Consider the following 20,167-nt stretch of genomic DNA (forward strand, 5'->3'; position numbering starts at 1 on the left):
AAACCTTAAAGATTATGTAAGACCGTACAACAAAGTCTTTCTTTATTAGAAACTGGTCCACACTAGAATCTTTTTAAAAAAAAAAAAAGAATAATTAGAATACCACGACTGTACAGTGTACATTTTCAAGAACATTTCATTAAAAATGTATTTCTTTTTCTAATCAATACAGTTACAGCAGAATATGTGTACAGTCTGAACAGGAGACTTTTGCAGTGTTGCTGTTAAATGTCAAGGTAAAGACTACTTTAAAGTAAATGTACATACAAAAGAAAAAAGATATATAAAATGCTTAACACATTAGGCACATGCCTATTTCATAAAATAAAATATTTTGACAATATTTTTCCTTTGAACTAAGAAACAACTCAGAAAACAGTCTTGTGTCAGTTTATTCCCCCTCCCCCCCAAGATAATGTGCAATTAATGAATATGTGATTTATATGTAATAAATGTAAATTAGGTAATGAGCCTAATCATGTCTGCAAATATAAATGTGAATGTTCATGTACAGTAATCATATGTAATATTTTTCATCAGGCTGTTATCCTTTGCAATTTGCACTGTGGTGTGTTAGTATCACTTCAAATCCTAAATAGGCAAATTGCTTTAAACTTAAACACCTAAGACAAGATTTATTGATTGAGGGGATGGGGAGCAATGCTGAATGACACTGAACAAATGTGTAAAAAGTAAGATTGTGTGTTTGAATTATATGCCATCATGTTTAAAATAATAGATTCTAGAAGAAACAACAGAATACTTCATAAACATCCTAATTTTTTTTTTATTGGAACATTTTCTTAAAAGTGTTTAAAAATATACTTATATATAAAGAACGTGACCAAATGTTGTGAGCCATAATGAACTTATTCAAAAAGAAATTAAAATAAACAGTCCTGGACCCCACGCTAATGCTTGCAAAACCCACAAGAACAAAAAAGAGCAGGGACTGAACATAAAAGTTACAGTAATAACATTTCCAAACAGACTTATCTATCAGAGTATAGTTTTTCTCTCTTAATGCTGCAAGGTCATACTGGGAACCAAAAACTAAATGATTCTTATAGGTAGAGCAATATAAAGAGAGAGAGGCTAGTGTCTGTGTGTTGTAAAAGACGTGAAGCATGTAAGCTCCTTTGGTCAAAGCTCAAAATATATGCATCATAAGTTATCTGCTAGGGGGGAAAAATAAGCGTGAAGTCGCTGTCTGAACGTCGTGTGAAAATACTGCTTGCACAAGTCTAATTTTAGGCTGGAACATATAACGGAAATACTGCGACCTTCCATCAGTCAACACAAGAGTAGGGAAGAACAAAGGAGAAATCAAAAGAGAAGAGAAGATACTGTGAAATAAACACAGGAAGAGATGTAGAAAGCGCTGGAGTGTCTCACTCGCCCTTAGTGACCAGGTCCTCTATGTAGGCATCTAGCTCATCATCACTGCTGATCTCAATGTCCTGGGGGAAAAAAACGAAACAAAAAAAAAAAACACACGTATGATCGGACATTATCTATAGAGACCAATCAATAGGTTCAGACTTTTAGAAGTTTGTATCTTAATTTTTGTTATTATTTTATATTTATGTTATATAAATTAATCATACATACTGAATCGATTCTAAATACTGTTGTTAGTCTGTTCAAATGTGTATATATATATATATATATATATATATTAGTGTCTGTGTGCCTGAGAGTGAGTAAAAATCTCTGACCTCCTGGACTTTCTGTAGCAGTGCAACTATATTTGTTCTGAGTTTGCGTAGTTTTTCTTCCGACTCTCTGAGTTTAGCCTCTGCTCCGCTGCTCTTTTCCTCCACTGCCCGAGCTCTAGACTCAGCACGGCTTTGGTAAGAGTTACACAGCTTCTGCAGTCCTGCCTCATACTGCTGAAAATACTCTTTCTGCAACACATACATGGCTTGTGTTAGTTAATATTTAACTAGCGTTCACACATAGGCATCAACTGAAGACTATAAAAATCCACAGATGTTTAGATATTTTCCTCATTTCACATGAAGACACTGTGACTACTGAGTAAACTAACCCAGATCACCAAGCCAACAACAGTAAGAGAAAGTACTCACTATAGGGAAAGCCACAAGGTCTTCAGCACTCATAGTGTTAACAGAATCTTTTGGAATTCGGAAATCAGGTGGGAAAAAGTACCGCAGCAATGTCCTAGAATTAACACAAAAAAATTTTAACAAACTTTAAATAATTGAAAAGAAATATGTACACTCAGCATACTAGTTATACTAGTTTAGATTATATTACGGCGTGTGCAGGGCCTTAAAACAGCCTCAATTCTTTATTTCATGGATTCCACAAATTCGTTGGAAACATCTTGGAGGTATTCAGGTGTATGCAGGTATTCTGGTATCTCATCAGTGCAAACATGCACAACCACCCACCTCATCATAGTGACGAGGCCTTCTGTAGTTTCTCTGCTCGGGCCGCTCTGGGTCGTATCAGGCTCTGCTGCGGTGGGCGGAGTCACAGACCGTGCTGGGCCCTGATTGGTGTCTGGACTTCGTGACTCTGGTGAGGCAGGCCGCATAAGACGGACATCCTCGCTGCCTTTAAATACCCTTCGCAAGGAAGAAAACAAACAAAAAGTAGTTAAAACAGCAGAATAACATTTAATTTGTCAAAATGCTCATGATACAAATCTCATTTTCAAATGGAGTCATCATGCAGTGATCATAATTTTTTGCACACCGACAAGTCTAATATCAGAGTAAAGCACAAGTGACCTGCAAAGGCGGTTATGTAGAAAGCATGAGATTGATTGTATTCAAGGTTTATATTCCATTACAAACGTTCTAAGAAAACTTAGAAGATTCCAGTTAGTGAAACAGTGACACTATGTGGAAAACAAGCTACATTACACACTTTCCACAACTAATATGCAGTACACATCAGTGCATCAAGCAGCATTTAAGCAGACTAGCTTTAAGCATTTCGCAACTTCAACCCTACCAAAAAAAATCATGAATCAGAGTTTAAAGTCAGGTCTGTGCAAGGAAACCACCTGGTTGCAACTGGTTACACCAGAACACGTTCAAAAGACAAATTGGGTCCGTGGTTTGAAAAGTTGACCTTTAGTAGACAATTGGTAGCCATCAACAAGCTTCACGCAGGATTCTGATTGGAGATCAAACCCGTCTTGATGACACACTAGTAGTGTTTAGTTAAATGTAGTGGATTGTTCATAAATTTGTGATAGGTTTGAGGCTCCAAAAAGCTTAAAGTTAGCCTGCTTTATTAATTCCACAACCAGATTAAGTGTATATTTGGAGTCATTGTCCTGTTGGAACATTTAATTCTGTCCAAGTTTCAACCATCTAGCTGATGATTTGAGGTTATGCTGAAGAATTCTGAGGTAGTCCTTCTCCTTCATTATTCTGTGTCCACTGTGCAATTCATCTTGCCATCGCTCTCGAATCCTCTTTGGACAAATTCCGTTTGTCGCAGTTGTTGGAGTCCCACTGCACTATGGAAATTATACCATTGACAAGAGTGCTGTGCACAGATGGATGAAGTGTAAAGAAAGAAAAACCAGCAAAGAAGACAAACCATACAGTGGGAGACCATCACTTACAACAAAAGGGATTTTAAAGACTATTTGAGAAAAGGGTTCAAGAATGGAGCAAATGCCTCAGCTGTGATGAGACTATGTTAAATGGGACCTTTGTATAGAGAAAGAGTTACTCCACCAAAATGTGTCACTCAAATGATGAAAAAGTTATCCCAATTTTTGCATTACTTTTTTATGTACTTTTCCAGTTCAGAGAATTTACAGAAAGCCCAATATTGCCATGATAATCATGTTTATGATGAGTGCATGTGAAGTAAATAAACAAGGTAGGCATTAGTCACAGAAGCGACAAAAAAATCTTAACTGGGCTTTAGGGAAAAGTTTCAAGACATTAAGTCTATGGAATTCCATTGGGAGTTTACCAAAAAGACATGTAAAAGACTCAGCAAACTGGTGGAAAATGATCTCAAGCCAAAGGAAGAACAGACCTTTTGCCTGCACTCACCATGCTCATTGCCAACATTAGGATTATCACTCATATAATTAACTTTAGCTGGGTGGTTTGTTGCTAATGCTACTTGATATTGTCCCACAGTTATTGTTGTACACTTCAGGTGTAGCAAATTTAAAACGTTCATGCAACAATTTGAACAGTACCAATCTGAGCTGTAACTGTAAAAAAGCCATTAAATTAACTTTTCATAATCTTCACATGCATAAGCTGCCATGTATGTAAATCCATACCAGCGGTCTCGTGGAGTGTTCATGGGGACGTAATCAAACTTTACTTTCCAGCGTACACTCTCTTTCCCTGTTTCTACTGCAGTCACCCGGCCAGTGAACCATTCTCCATTGACTTTTGCCTCCACTTGTAAACCTTTATCTGTGAAACACACACAAGCCCGTATACTTGATTCCACCATGTCATACAAACATTAACAACATAAGTAAATGAATAGGTATTCATGAAGAGTTTGTACCTTTATGTGCATTTTTCTGTGCATCTTCTTCGGTGCTATTGCTGATTGGCTAAGAAAGTAGCCTAGTGTTATTTTTTTTTCATTAAAGAAACATGTTTATGTAGTATAACATTAGCAAAAAAGTACTGAAGAGTGTGGTAGCACAGTTAATATACCTCTGTGCTGTTAGCCTGTTTAGTTGGCAGGACCTTCTTCTCTACTGTTCCCTTTCCACGAGGCTGAGTAGATGCTGCCAGTTTGGATTTCTTGGGTTGTGGTTCTTCTTCCTCCTCACTCTCTTCTTCTTCTTCTTTTTCCTCCTCCTCTTCCTGTTCATCCTCCTCTTCCTCTTCCTCATCACTTTCTTCCTCATTATCATCTTTTTGTGCTTTACCCTTCTTGGCACTTCCTCTCTTGCTGGCTGATGTTTGCCTGGCCGTCTTTGTGGAGGATGGCTAGAACCATTTACAGAGATAACTTGTGAATTTGTCTCAAAAACAAGAAAAGGCTCATGTGTATACTGATTTATGATCATAAACTTCAAATCCTGTGATTCAGATCTTCAAAAGCACTACTAACTCCTGGATAATGCCAATTCATGTTTGTGCATACTCACTGTTGTACTGCGAGTTTGTGTTAGGCTCCTGCGAGCTGATGCTTTTGAAGGAGGAGGTGTCGGTGCGGTTTTAGAGGTGGCTTTTGCTGATTTGGGGAATGGGGTCGGGGCTGGTTTGGCTTTGGCAGGAGTGGTAGCAGCAGGTGGAGTTCTACTAGGACGCGAAGATCCTGTAGATTTAGGAGGTGCAGTTTTAGCTGCAGCTGAATGACTGACAGCATTTTTGACGACAGCAGGGAGTGGGGGTGAACGAGGACGAGCCACTGCGCGCTGCGACGACCGAAGAGCAGTCTAATAAATAATAACACACAAATGCCATAAATACAAACAAGCAAATATGCACGCAGACAGATACAAAGACAATTGTCTCAATTGTGTGTGTGGTGTATGTGTGTGATGTATGTGTGCGTTTCTGTGTGCGGGCCTGTGAGACAGAGATGTAAGTGTGAAAGTGTAAACATTTGTGATGTGTGTATGCATGTGTGTCATGTACAAGTGTGCATGTGTGTGATGTATGAGTGTGTATGTGTGTGAGCTCTAAGATTTTTGTGTGCATACGTGCAAGTGTGTATGTGCTATGCAGCTAAATCTCTTCCGAGGGCCCCGGGCCACACCCCCCGTTTTTAAGACGCCCCAAAAGGGTGAAAAAGCTTGGCCCTAATAATAAAAAAAACTTCTTCTTTCGGCTGTTCCCTTTCAGGGGTCGCCACAGCGAATCATCTGCCTCCATCTAACCCTATCCTCTGCATCCTCTTCTCTCACACCAACTAACTTCATGTCCTCTCTCACTGCATCCATAAAACTCCTCTTTGGTCTTCTTCTAAACCTCCTGCGTGGCAGTTCAAACCTTAGCATCCTTCTACCGATATATTCACCATCTCTCCTCTGAACATGTCCAAACCACCTCAATCTGGCCTCTCTGACTTTATCTCCAAAACATCTAACATAGGTTGTCCCTCTGATAAACTCATTCTTGATCCTATGCATCCTTGTCACTCCCAAAGAGAACCTCAACATCTTCAGCTCTGCTACCTCCAACTGTGCCTTCTGTCCTTTCTTCAGTGCCACTGTCTCTAAGCCGTAGAGCATTGCTGGTCTCACCACTGTCCTGTACACCTTTCCTTTCATTCTCGCTGATACTCTTTTATCGCACAACACACCTGAAACTTTTCTCCATCCATTCCAACCTGCCTGTACCCGCCTCTTCACCTCCTTTTCACACTCTCCGTTGCTCTGGACAGTTGACCCTAAGTACTTAAAGTCCTGCTCCTTCTTTACCTCTGCTCCCTGTAGCCTCACCGTTCCTCTTGGGTCCCTCTCATTTACACACATGTATTCCGTCTTACTGCGGCTAACCTTCATTCCTCTGCTTTTCAAAGCATACCTCCACCTCTCCAATTTTTCTTCCTCAGGTTTCCTGCTCTTGCTACAAAGCACAATGTCATCTGCAAACATCATAGTCCATGGAGACTCCTGTCTTACCTCACCTGTCATCCTGTCCATCACCAGAGCAAACAAAAATGGGCTTAGAGCCGATCCTTGAGCAGACCCACCTCCACCTTAAACTCTTCTGTCACACCTACAGCACATCTCACCACTGTCTTACAGCTCTCATACATGTCCTGCACCACTCTAACATATTTTTCTGCGACTCCAGACTTCCCTATACAACACCACAGCTCCTCTCTCGGCACCCTGTCGTACGCCTTCTCTAAATCCTCAAAGCAAATACTGCATCTGCTGTACTCTTTCTAGGCATAAAACAATATTACTGCTCACAAATGCTCACCTCTGCCCTTAACCTAGCTTCCACTAATCTTTCCCACAGCTTCACTGTATGGCTCATTAGCTTTATGCCTCTGTAATTGCCACAGCTCTGCACATCTCCCTTGTTCTTGGCACCAATACACTTCTCCTCCATTCTTTTGGAATCCTCTCACTTTTCAAGATCTAGTAATAATAAAAAAAACAATGATTGTTAAAAGGTGGTACCTGTGATGTACGCTCCTCTGCATTCTTTGCACTGACATCCAGTGGGAGCCGTTTTACATCTGCCGCTGACTTAACCGTTGTGTTTTTCTGTAACGAAGATTAATTGGTTACATTAAGATACACAGATAACGACTTATAGCAAGTAATAATATTTAATTGGATGAATCAGTACCTGTAGAGCCTCTAATTTCTCCTGCTGCTGGCGAATTTTTTCAGAGAGCTCTTTTTGTTTGTCTTCTGAGGTTTTGGTGTCTTTCTTTAAAACACCAACTGGTAAATTCTGCTTCTGTTCAGGGGCATCACACCTGGGAATTATTAATGGTGTGAGACAAAAACAATGGAAAAGAATAACTTAAGAGCAGTGAGAGACAGAGCAGAGGGTGTACGACAATTGGGGAAAAGAGGGGATCAATCAAACTTTTATTATCTATATTTTCTGTACCTATCCTGCTTTCCATCAGGATTCATGAGACAGACCCAGCTATCTGGGTAACGCTTATCCACAGCATCCATCTGAAATGGCAATGTGCGCCACTTCAGACATTTATCTGAGAGAACAGAAATTAGGGTTAAAATGTTATTAAAAGCAAATAACTAAATATACAAAAAAACATGTTAAGGACATTATCAGAGTGTGTGTTGGAGTCAAAAAGACCTGTTTCTCTTACCACACTGTATCGTCACAGGAATCTCCATGGCTCTGCGCCGGCGAAACCTGAGATCATTTGAAGGTGTGGCATTCCAGTTGGCTGACAGGTAGCCAAACTCATCCCAGAACTTCACTATGCCTTTCTGAGCTGTTTGGTAAAATAAAAACATTACATTTCAGCAATTCGTTTTGGGAAAAAAGTAAATATTACTTGCTACATCACATACTCACCTATGCCAATGTCTTTCCAATACTGGGCAAGATATTCTCCCATAGCTCTGAGTAAATGTCGGTATTCTTTTGCATCTGCGAAGTCTTGCTTATTATGTGTTGGCTCTAATACAAGATAGGGTACATCTACCACCCCTACTACGCCTCCACATGCCCTGCAATATGCACAAAAATAGTATTTAATCTCCTACTACAGCCAACACCAGTCATTTATATTTCAGATTCTAAAGTAACTGCTTAAACATGCAGTACTTTTAAGATGTTTATAAATATTAGGAAACTTTTGGGTCAATTAAGCCTTAAACAACAAAATAAGTCTAGTAACAACTAAATAATATAAACTATTACAACTAGTATAATATAATACAAGGTGGTATCAAAAAGTTTGATATGATTCAGCAAGTTTATGGTAATGCTGCAATGAGTTTTTTGAGAGACTCATTTGAGAGTTTTAAATGGCACGGTCACTTCAAAAGGGGAAGAATATCATTAGAAGACGATGAGAGATCAGGAAGTTTATGTCGAGGTGCAACCAGTGAAGAAACTTCGGTGTAAGGTTACGACCCTGAGATAAATAAACAGTTATCACAGTGGAAGAGCCCATCCTCTCCACGACCAAAAAAAGGCGAGATAGGTCCGCAGCATGACGGACCTACCTGGGTGCTTATGCTAAGTGGATGCTTATTTTCTTTTCCGACATTCCCAGCTTTGCGCGAGAATTCTTCCCCAGGGACCAGAATATCAATAGCAAATTCTACTGCCAGGTTTATTAAATTTTTATTTAAAGTACTTACATTCCTCCATCCAGCTGTGGCCCGGTCTTCTCGTACATCTTAATGAGTCGACTACAGTTATAGATAAACATACCATCTTGGTCTCGCTTTTCGATGTTTACACCAAAGATGAAATTCAGCTCTTTGGGCTCCTTCAGTGCCCTGCCACATGAACATAAGCAATCTGTGAGTGTAAATGGTTTGCAAACCAGCTAAAATATTTCCTGTTTGCTTCTTTTCTTGCCAAGTGCTAAAAGCAAAGTCATCAACTTGTCAACAGGACCAAACGTTGATAACTTAAGAAACGAAACTGATGCATTACATTTTTCCTCCTTCTGACACTATGGCTCATGTGAGATGCATCTTCAACACAGGGCACAGCTACTCTTGGCGTTTAATGAAACAATGGTAACAAGTACAGATGCAACTGGTGCAATGAGTGGAAGATAGATGGGCTCTATAGCTGTTAGCCTACAGGGTTGAAGGTGTGATTGCTAAAGCTAAAGTGTATTTTAATGTGGTTTATGAGGTGCCTTCTTCCACTAAATGGCACTGTGACTGCCTCCTAGATGGCACCATGAGTAATATCACATGCAGGCCTTTCTGAAACAGCAAGATCGAGCTTACAGTCTACCTAGACTCACAATATTGCTTCACTGCAATTCATGTGCTTTGTAGGGAGACCGATTCATTCTTTTCTTTCATATAGTGCGGTATCAGTATTTATCTTTTTTTCTTCTTTTTAACGCCATGCCAGCTTCTACAGCTATATTCATGGGGATAGTGAGTTTATGTCATTTGATGTTAAAACTAGATAAGATGTTTAAGATTAAGTTTTTCTAAGAACTTTAAAATTAAATTTGGAATTACTTGTTTTTCAAAAGTGTCAACAGAATAACAAAAAAAAGTTTCACACAGGAGTAAAAGAATTACAGTCAAATAAAATATGTTTGATGGACAGAAGTGTTTTACATGATAAAATTTCACTGTGGTGAAAATTTGTGTGTAGCTTTTAAATGTCCTATTCTGCATCTTCTAAAAATGACTTGATCCCAACAATTATTAAAAGGTAATGTATATTTTGTTCCAACATCAGGATTTATTTTATGTAGCTTGTTATTGATTACATTCTTATTTTTCATGTATACATTTAAAATTGGTTTAAAATCTGTGAAAGACAAACAAGTAATGTAATCTAGATTAGCATTAATCTCCAAGCATTTTGAGGTCCATTATTATTAGAAAACAATTTTGTGATGTGGATTCAATGAACTTTAGAGCCATAAGCAGTGCATTTGCTTCTGCAGTAAAAATTTAACTTTGGTCTGGGATGCAGAAACCCTGCTGCAGTAGATTTGTTGCAAAAGTTGCCACCACTTTTTTTTCTCTGAATTTGACCCATCTATGTATACTAGGTTATGCTGTGGTAATTTTTCTCTTATGTCCAGAAATTGCTGCTGGTATCAGCAATTATAACTGATAGTTTCAGCACTATTTATGAGTGGTAACAGGACATGCTATGAACTTCCACTAGCTCTGAGGAAACTGCCACTGTAGTACAAATTGTGAAGAAGCGGTTATGCCAGAAATTGTAGATCTATGAATAAAAGAGAATCTCTAAGCCACCTGGGTCACTTGGCTTTCATTAGAATGACTAAAACACAGAGGAAATGTTGCAGGGTTCTTGTTTAGGCTGTACACATGAGCTTGTAGTCACAAGATATTGAGAACACCACTTTGGTATTGAGCCAAAAACAAGCAAAACCATAGTTAAAGTCATGACCTTGGCGTTTAGCAACAGCTTGCAACTAAATGCTAATGCTAATACCTTGACAGTTCTCTGACAACTGAGAACTGTATCGGAATATTCCTGACACAAGGAAAGATTTTGACAGGGATTTTGCCAGATGTTTTTTAAGTGTTTATAGAATTGCATGTTTGTGCGTGTGTGTATGCAGTACTTCTGTTTAGATCCATAAATTGCTTGTTTTCGTGTAGCTTCTGCACGCAATGCTGCAGCTGAATCTTGTGCTTTTCTCAAGGCAACCTGAAAACAATTGAAACACGGATAAACTATATTAAAAGAAGACCATAAGATGTATTCCTGTTAATTATAAAGAGATGTTAAAAGACCGATCTATATTTTATGGCCAAAAGTATGTAGACACTTGACCATTATACCCATATGTCTATCTTTGTATGCTATAGTATTAAGATTTTTATTTTGATAGGAAAAAGGGGCCCAAACCTGCCCCAGCATGACAATGCCACTGAGAACACAGAGAGGTCTAATGTAGACATGGTTTGGCAAAATTGGATTAAAAGAACTTTAGAGTCCTGCACAGAGCCGTGACCCTCTGAATCACGCCTCCTCGTCTAACATCGTTCTCTGACCTTGGTTATCCTGGGATTGTTGTATTATGCTCTAGATGGCGTTGCGTGCCCCTTCATAAACTTTGAACTACTGCTAAGCAAATTAAGTTAGAACAGGTTGTTAAGTGCATTCTGCCTCCATTGTGTCTTTGCTGTATAGAATATACTGATGTCTGGATAAACACGACAAACTCCACTCAGGCTTTAATGACTTAATGGGTCACCCACAGTCACACTCCAAAACCTTTTGGAAAGCCTTTCCAGAAGAGTGGACATATTATAACAATAACTGGAGATCAACTGACTGTCAATAATTAGAGTTTTGGACCAGTAATGCACGTGTTCACCTACTTTTGAACATACAGTGTATACGTGTGCAATAAGATGCAGATGGTTGCAAGTTCCTCACCCTCGCCTCTTTAGATAAATCATTTCCCAGTTTCAATTCCAGAGCACGAGCTTTACTCTCTGCTTCTCTTGCCTTCTCCTCCGCTTTAGAATAATGATAAAAAAATGAATAAATAAATCACACGCACATTACAAATCCAAACACCAAACATGTATTACGCAGGGCTTGCTTTGGACGCATCACCAGTGCCTATATAAAGTACAGGTGTGTTTTAACACACTCACCAAGTTTTGCGAGGTGATCGGCCTTCTTCACTTCTTGCTCTGCACGGGTTTTAAAACGAGTTGATGTGTATTTATACATCCTGCAAGAAGTCAAACACTATCTGAGCGTGGCTCAATACTTGATATACCAGCAGAATAGTGAACATCCAACAATATAAAACACTAGACTGGTATGGGATCAAATTTGATGCATTCCTAATTAGTCACATCATATTTGGGGGTCATGAAGATTATATAAATAATATAAATAAAACAAGAGAAAAACTATTACCTGCATTTGCCCCAAAAAATGTTATAGGGATATAGCCACATACATATGATCTGTGTGTGTGTGTGTGTGTGTGTGTATATATATATATATATATATATATATATATACACATACCTAGGATTATATAAGCAGCAGGAGAGCCTCTTGGTCCTGACTTTGTGTCCCTGAATAAAGATTCTCATCCTAGGATCGATGTACAGGACAGCTGCATAGGCACGAAATGACCGTCTTTCAGGCTTCCTGTTCAAAAAACAAACATTTACTTTAAATGAAAATAAATGGACAGCACGATTCTCACTAAAATATCAATCACGACTCTTGTCCATGGGAACGAAGATCCCGATTCTCTCACATGATTCTTTTTTTTTTTTTTTAAATGTTGTCTAGGCAGAAAATTCTTTTAACAAAAACCCATAACCCAAAACCCATAAAGTGAATAACCTAAAAGCTGTGGAACATGTATAGGAATGTTAACTACAATAAAAAAAGTTTTATTGCTGAATCTCAAACTAAGTCTTATATAATTCCCAGTTTTTTAAGACTCCGTGTAACACCTAGAATTAACGTGATTAAATAACTAATACAGTAAGTTATATCTCAGTTAGAACTGTACATGTCTCTGTTTGGGCAATAGTATATACAGTAAAACCATGGATTGTGAGTAGCTTGGTCTGTGAGTGTTTCGCAAAACGAGCTAAATTTTAAAATAAATTTTTACTTAATAAACGAGCAAGGTTTCGAAATACGAGTAGTACACATGCGCTTTGTCTGTCAAGCGTCACGTGATCACGACTAAGCAACGGTTCTTCTCTTTTTTTGTGCTCTGGGATTGTGGGTAATTGTCTCTCATGCTCAGTATGCCACTCGTATAGTCAACATCCGTGCACGAGTGTACCGTTTACTATAACATTGAGACCATGTATGTGTGTGTATGCTCATAAAGCATTTTTTTAAATGCTACACTTGGACACACTACACAATAGTGACTGTTCTTTAGTAACTGTACTATAACAACGACTTCCGGAAAGAAAAAAAAAGTTAAAAAGGCTGTTGAGAAACGGGGGAATGTGTGAGAGATGAATCTGTTTAACAATAACGCAGCGTCACATTTTTGTAAAATCTGTGGTTCAGTGAGCCGACAGAGACCCTCTGTCAAAAGGACAGTGATTCTGTTAGTGTGTGTTTGTGAGAAAGTCGTCCTACACAGTAGCCTACCTCGTCCTGCTCCTCTCATGTCTTACACCAGCCACAATTCTTTTCAATGGTAAAGTGCAGGTTAATTTGTTTTATTTTGTATAAATAATTTTTATCTGAATATTTTTGGGGTGTGGAACAAATCAGTTTCCTTTTTTTTTTCTTTTAAACAATATCTTTATTGATTATAACATTGACATAAAGTAAATATGTAGTGTTTCAATGCACCATCGTACCACAATGTACCATCTGTGTTTATTACCCCCTTATAAACCCCTATACCCGCCACCCATCCCTACCTCTAAGCCAGCCTTGCATGTCTAAGAAAGACTAGACACTAGGCATATTTAAAGAAGGAGAAGAAAGAAACAAAAACATGGATCTGGAAGTTTGCGTTTTGTCTGGAAAGAAGAAAAAAAAAAGAGAGAGAAGGAGGGGAAGAAAAAAAAAAAACATACACAGATGAATACCCAACCAAAACAAATATGAAGGGGATTAAATTATATATGTACAGTATATAAAAAAGAGAAAATAGGGCCCAGACACCTGTTAAAATTTCAAGTCAGAATTACGTACTGAGTAATGAATTTTCTCCAGGGAGAAATGGGCGTGAGTGGTTGACATGTTATTCTTCCACTTAAATAAAAGAGAATGTCTGGCCTGAAGGGATGCTAAAGTCAATCTAAATCTAAAATCAGACGCTTATCTTCCTCCCCAGTAATGTCAAAAAGAGCAATTGGGAGGTCTGATTCAAGATTGCAATTCAGTATATAAGACATCCCTCCAGAATTTTTCCAAATTAGGGCATGTCTAATACATATGAACAAGACGCCTCTCCACTTTTACATTTATAACAGCAAGGATCGACATCTGGGTATAAATGAGAAAGCTTAACTTTGGAGAAATGAGCCCTTTAAACCTTAAACTGTAATGTTTCCATTATTACTTATTGGGAAATTCACTTTGATATACAAGTGCTTTTGATTATAAGCATGCTTTCGGGATGAATTATAGTTGCAATCCAAGGTTTAACTGTATTTCAGGGGTTTTTTTTGTGTGTGTAAGATGTCTACCTTCTGCTGACAAATATAATCTCAATTTAAACTAATATATGTGATGATAAATGCAACATCAGAAGGAAATGGTAATAGCATGGTTTGTCACATGCGCACTGAGGAACCATGCAAAGGAGCCAATCTGAAATAGGTCATCAGAATGTACAGACAAAACAGAGTTTTACAATCAGGTTTTTGTCACAAAAATAATGGCATACTCCTCCAACTCCATCACGTAAACTGATCAGCTTGTTTAGGTCTGCCTCCTTGTTACACATTAGAACAGTTAACATTAGAATGATGGATGATAAGGTGATAAGAATATGGATAATAAAGCAGAGTGAGAGAAGTGATCGAGTTGTATGACGGAACCGTTTGCAACCGCAGGCAACTTCTGGCCTGATTGGTAAATTAAAAGTGTTCACACTGTGTGAGTGTGACCAATAAGGGTAACTAATATAGCATCAGGGATTGTCATTAGGTAAAAAAGCAAACATGTGAATGCAGTGTGGTCTGCATGCAGGGAAATACACGCAAACTTAATTGCCATCATTCAGAAATAAGACTGCACGTATTTATTAATAGATTTTGAAGCTTATTCGATTAATCGTGCAGCCCAACAAACAAGGGGAGAAATGTGGAAAGGCTTAATTAAATAAGACTTCACAGATGAGTGGTGTGGTGCCCGAAATACTCACACTCCCTCTACAGGTGTCCCTGCCATTAGGATGTCTTGGTGATCTGTCTGTACATCCAGTTCAGGCTCTCTGTTGTCCATAAGTTTTAAATTATAAACTACAACTAGTGTCCCTAAAAATACACACACACACACACACACACACACAAAAAAGTTAACAGATGCATAGAAATTCCAAGGCATACACCTTTGAGAAATTTCCAGAATGTGCACTGTGAATCCTACCACTGGCTCCTTCAATTTTTTTGAACTGCTGGAAGAGCTGCTCTTCGCTCTTGAAAGGTGAGTATTTGAAAATCAGCTCAGTCTCAATAGCATATTTCTCTGGGTCTTGAGTAAGAGGCTGCTGCGTATTCAGATCCCAACTGGGCAACGGAACAATAACCTATAAGCATGTGAGAGCGGGATGACAGAAAATGGTTTCCAAGAAGGTTTGTTTGTTGTAAATTCAGAGGAATACATGAGAAAACATTAATCAGTTTAATAAATGTTTAATTAAGGAAAAAGAGCCAATTTTCTTATATTTAAGTATTTTATAATGTACTGTATCGCAAATTCTCGAATCCTAACAGGGCTCTATAACAAGATCATCACATGAGAAACAGAAAAACACCTCTACCTCACATCTTTAAGTTTGCTCAAGCTAATACTTACTCTTTGAGAATTTGGGTCAGTTTAATTCAGACTGATTCAGTTCATTCAATTCAATTGATGACCATGTACCACAGGGGCAAAAGAGGGGTTTACAACCTTTATATAAAAGTAAGACAAATAAATGTAGTAGCTATGACTGTGTAAGAACAGTGTTCAGGATCTAGACAGTGTAGTTTTTTTCCAATAAAGATTTCCTATTTAATTTATACCGGACATATACTTTGACACTATTTAAAATCAATCCATTGCTTTGCATTTAACTGAAAATGATACAAGACAACATTTAAAAACACAGAAATATGGTTGTTTTAGATACACTGGAATAATCTCCTACCTCATCCAGCCCCTCCTCTTCATGAAACGTTCGGGACAAAAATAAACATGTTAACTTGTCATCTTTCTTTGTGAATAAGATGAAGTCTTTGCCAATACGCATTGAGCCACTAAAAAAGAAAAATAAATAAAATTACATGATAGAAATAATAACTTGAAATTAGTAAATACAAGGCTTTAGGGAACATTTCACATATTTTTTTTATTTCATGAGGATTCATGCAAGCAGTACAAAGGCACTTACGATTTAAGGCCATTTCCATACTGGCCAATATGGGTGGATTCAGGAAACCTCTTGCTAGACTTGCCAAACTGAATGACATGCGTTGCCTCACCTATGCAAATGAGATTCAATAACTACATGAGAGCTGCTGCAGTGTTGAGATTTAAAGGCGAGTGTACGTTAAATATTAAATGAACTCACCCGGGTCCATTCCAGTGCCATCGTCCAAGAAACAAAGCATGAAGCCTCCTCGAAGATCTGGTCTTTTTTCTGAATTTGCAAGACATGCAAATGTAAATTGATATAAAATAGACTGAATAAAAAAAATAGCATTTTGAATAATATTTTTTTTCAAGATTCAGTACCTGTATATATGTCAATCCTTGTAGCATTTGCATCCCTGTAGATTAAAAACAGTAATGAAATTTCTATATTTAAATCATTTATAGTGTTTCTTACTTATCAGAGAGAAAGGAGAGAGAATAGAAGGCGGATACCTCGAGTTGTCTACAAGCTCGGCCAAAGCTCCGAAAAGAAATTCATGTGTTGTCCTGTTGGTTAAATAAAATACAACATACAAAAATCAAAATACTACTAATACTACTACAAATAAAAGGAAAAAGAAGAAAATATTGTAAAAAAAATAAAAAATAAATAAAAAAAATCACCCTGGTTGTTGCTCACTAGGATATAAATAAACAATTCCATATGTTTTATCTAAATACCATATAAAAAAAAAAAAGGAAAAAACACTCTTTTAATACCAGTTCATTATCTATACCACTTTATGAGGTCATGACAGGTCTGGAGCCTAGCTCAGGAACGTCAGGGCAAAAGGCCAGGTACACCATGGATACGGTGCCAGCCTATTGCTGGGCAAAGCGCACATACTTACACATCTAATCATGCAATATAGTCAATTTGGACCGAGATAAACCGCCAGCACTGGAGGTGCTAACCACTAAACCACCATGCCACCCTGGTTCAATATCTCCAGCTTTCTGTTCTGCAATTCTGAGAATAGGTTTGTTTGGGGTGGAGTGTAAACCCAAACAAACCATGCATAACCCAGAAAAATTACAGCATTCCAGGGCAAGCTGCAACTATAATTACTGAGATAAATATGTAAAACAACAGAGATGCTCTATTGAATGATTGAGCAGACAATTCAAAAAAAAGCATTTGCTTGGTTAAAAAAATTAAAAACTTCACAGAAACATCTCAGTCTAACAGTTGGTTATCTGATCCAAAACATGCTTATTGGCTAAATACAGGTTGGTTATTATGTGAAACTTAATCATCACCAAGTATGTTATGCTTTACCCCAAAGGCTCCTAATCTGCACATCAAACCTACTCTGGAAAACCGCTATAACACTATGGTGAGAATGCATACAGTACAACGAGGGGGGGGGAATATACTTGTACTGTTTTTGAACGGATATATAAATACAATGACATATTTGGAAACTGGAAAATTCTTCATGTAATTCAAGTGTAATAAGGTGAGTATTAACACTTACCTTAAGTTAAGGTAACCAAGGACCGCATTTCATTAAAAAAATAATAATAATATAAAATTGCATGGCATGATTAGCAACTAGAATTTTAAATGAAAATAAGGTAAGTTTAGGGGGGAGAAAATCCACTTTCTACTAAAGCCAACATGCAGAGTCTCTCCGCAAGAATTTTTAACTTTCTGCTGTAAACAACATGTGCTAAATCTTTATAACAGCTTGAGTGGTGCAACAGGACTCCATTATTTTAAGTGAACCCCATAACATCACATTAATGTTTTTTAGCTGACTTACACCTATTTAATATATGGTCTTGGTTAAATATTTGGTGATCAGTCATAAATGTGAAAGTAACCTCGCTCGCATTCTGCAAGCTATTGTTCAACTTTGTATGGCCATAAAAGAAAAAAGTAGAGAACTACATTTCTAGATTACATTAAAGCACCAAAGAAAAAACATTAAAGTACTGTTTAAAAGCATGTAATTGATTTTAAAATGAAATCATTCAGCTTTAAATAATAATAATTATGATAATCTCAATATCGTTACAGTTTTTAAAGGCCAGGTCCACCGTTTCATCCAATATGTACCAACCGTGAATAATGACAGCTAGGAAATGCAAAGCCAGCTTGTCATACCTTCGCACACAACATAACACACTTTCAGGAAAGCGTGAACTACACTTTTTCACATACATGAGCTTACAAATGCTCACGATTGGCTAATGTTTCTCAAAGGGACAGGCAGAGTAAAGCCACCCCTCTCACTCAGGCGGCCAAACCAAAGTAGTTCTGTTGAACTTTTGGTCAAAAATTGCTGTGGCATTGTCAGCACTCACAACCTTCTGGTTCTGTAACTAAACAATGGGGTAATTGTTTCATTAATTCAAAATGTTGCAACACAAAATATTTGCATAACATCCAAAACAGACTAAATCTGACAGAGAATTTAGCTGATTTTTCCCCCCTGTGCACCTCATCTCAGATCACTAATGAGATAAACAACCTGACGTGGTTTTTAACGTCTTTTCACATGATAAACAACCCATTTCTTCCGTTCCCTTATAAGTGCTTATTCATCCTTTACAAGCAACCAGAAATAAGTCCTGAATCACATACAACAAGAGCAACGTTACTGCCATTATAACGCATCAAACTCACGCACAAGTTCCTGGTCCTTGTAGTTAAAACTCTTAGTAGTCAACGAATAAGTTTTTTTTTTCTACCCTCGGTCATGACAGACAGGATTTCACTCACTCACTCGACTGAGCTATACTCACGAGTTAGTGTGCAGGTACTCGAAGGTGAGCTGTGCACGGTTCAAGCTGCTGTAATTTGAATAGGCCATGGTCTGAAGCGGTTAACAGAGATAAACACTCTCTCAGTCACTTCTCTTCTTTACATACTTTCAATGTGATGTGACTCTGCAGCACCTACGATAGAATGGGGAGAAAAAAACAAAAACAAACACCAAAGAACACTTTTTAATAAACACTTATGACTGTCATTTGTTTTTGTGCATATATAAAATGATCTCTCTCTCTCTCTCTCTCTATTATATCAATCGCTTACAAACTTTTTAATATACATCAACTACTTGGCAAACTGATCAAACAGTATGCATGACAGTGTCACGTGTATTTGACATTCTCACTACATTTCATGTGAGAAAAGACATGACCACAGAGAGCAGGTTTAAAAGAGGTCTGAGTAGGTCTACCTGTCGAAAAGTCTACTGCTGGAGGGAACAGTGAGCTCAGGGCAGCCTGTGCATGCCTTGACAGCACTGAGATAGAGTGTGAGCATGCTGTCCAACCTCGGATGATCAGCTAACAGGATGAATGAAGTTTAGTGTAAGCTGCAGGGTGGCCCAGCACGCTGAGACAGTGGTTAAGAGCTACGCGGCTCTGCTGCACGCGCCTTCTGGCCGCGGCGCGAGGCTACCGCATGCAGCAGGGCCCACTCATTCCACTTCACATCACTATAGGGTTATATTTATATATATATATATTTATATAATCATACAGCGCGGTCTCAGGACTCACACGTTACCAGCTGCACTTCAGCAGGAGCAGTGCTCTCTTCACCTGCAGTCACTCCTCCACAAACAACACTGAAAACCTATTAACCCTGAGGGTTGGTCAAGTTATGGTCTGCCTTTGCCTGCTACACCTAGGAGTAAAGCCATGTCCTCGGTTGCTAGCACGCTAACAGGCGCTAACTAGTACTGCAATGCCAGTAGTACAGTTAGATTTTCAGAAACGTCCATTCAATATTGTAAACCATTTAACCTTCCGGGAATTGGCGTCGGCTCTTTCTATCCACTCTGTTTTCGGTTGTCAGAAGTTGGTCGTGTTTATTTCTCGTCCGGGTGCACGAGCCCGACTCTCCGAAGGCCGCGAAAATTTACCACACGAGCTTCCTTCGTTGTCCTGCGCAAAAAAAAAAAAAAAAA

The 20,167-nt window shown here is 38.2% G+C and overlaps 1 protein-coding gene across 1 annotated transcript; it reads right to left on the reverse strand.

Annotated features, from left to right (window-relative positions):
• Positions 1–79: 79 nt before the first annotated feature.
• Positions 80–20,143, reverse strand: morc2 (MORC family CW-type zinc finger 2). The gene is made up of 27 exons (XM_053512365.1): positions 20,004–20,143; positions 18,993–19,145; positions 16,695–16,748; positions 16,563–16,597; positions 16,399–16,467; positions 16,219–16,309; positions 15,976–16,084; positions 15,213–15,372; positions 14,989–15,100; positions 12,156–12,281; positions 11,771–11,850; positions 11,547–11,629; positions 10,726–10,811; positions 8,786–8,926; positions 7,992–8,146; positions 7,780–7,908; positions 7,554–7,659; positions 7,284–7,416; positions 7,112–7,198; positions 5,120–5,410; positions 4,680–4,958; positions 4,525–4,573; positions 4,289–4,427; positions 2,418–2,594; positions 2,091–2,184; positions 1,719–1,907; positions 80–1,460 (listed from the first exon to the last, which is right to left on the reverse strand). Exons 2-27 carry the CDS (start codon positions 19,058–19,060, stop codon positions 1,392–1,394), a joined length of 3,111 nt encoding a protein of 1,036 aa, XP_053368340.1. The 5' UTR covers positions 19,061–19,145; positions 20,004–20,143; the 3' UTR covers positions 80–1,391.
• Between the last annotated feature and the right edge of the window lie 24 nt (positions 20,144–20,167).

Source organism: Clarias gariepinus, chromosome 2, assembly GCF_024256425.1.
Source record: "Clarias gariepinus isolate MV-2021 ecotype Netherlands chromosome 2, CGAR_prim_01v2, whole genome shotgun sequence".
Taxonomy (NCBI): domain Eukaryota; kingdom Metazoa; phylum Chordata; class Actinopteri; order Siluriformes; family Clariidae; genus Clarias; species Clarias gariepinus.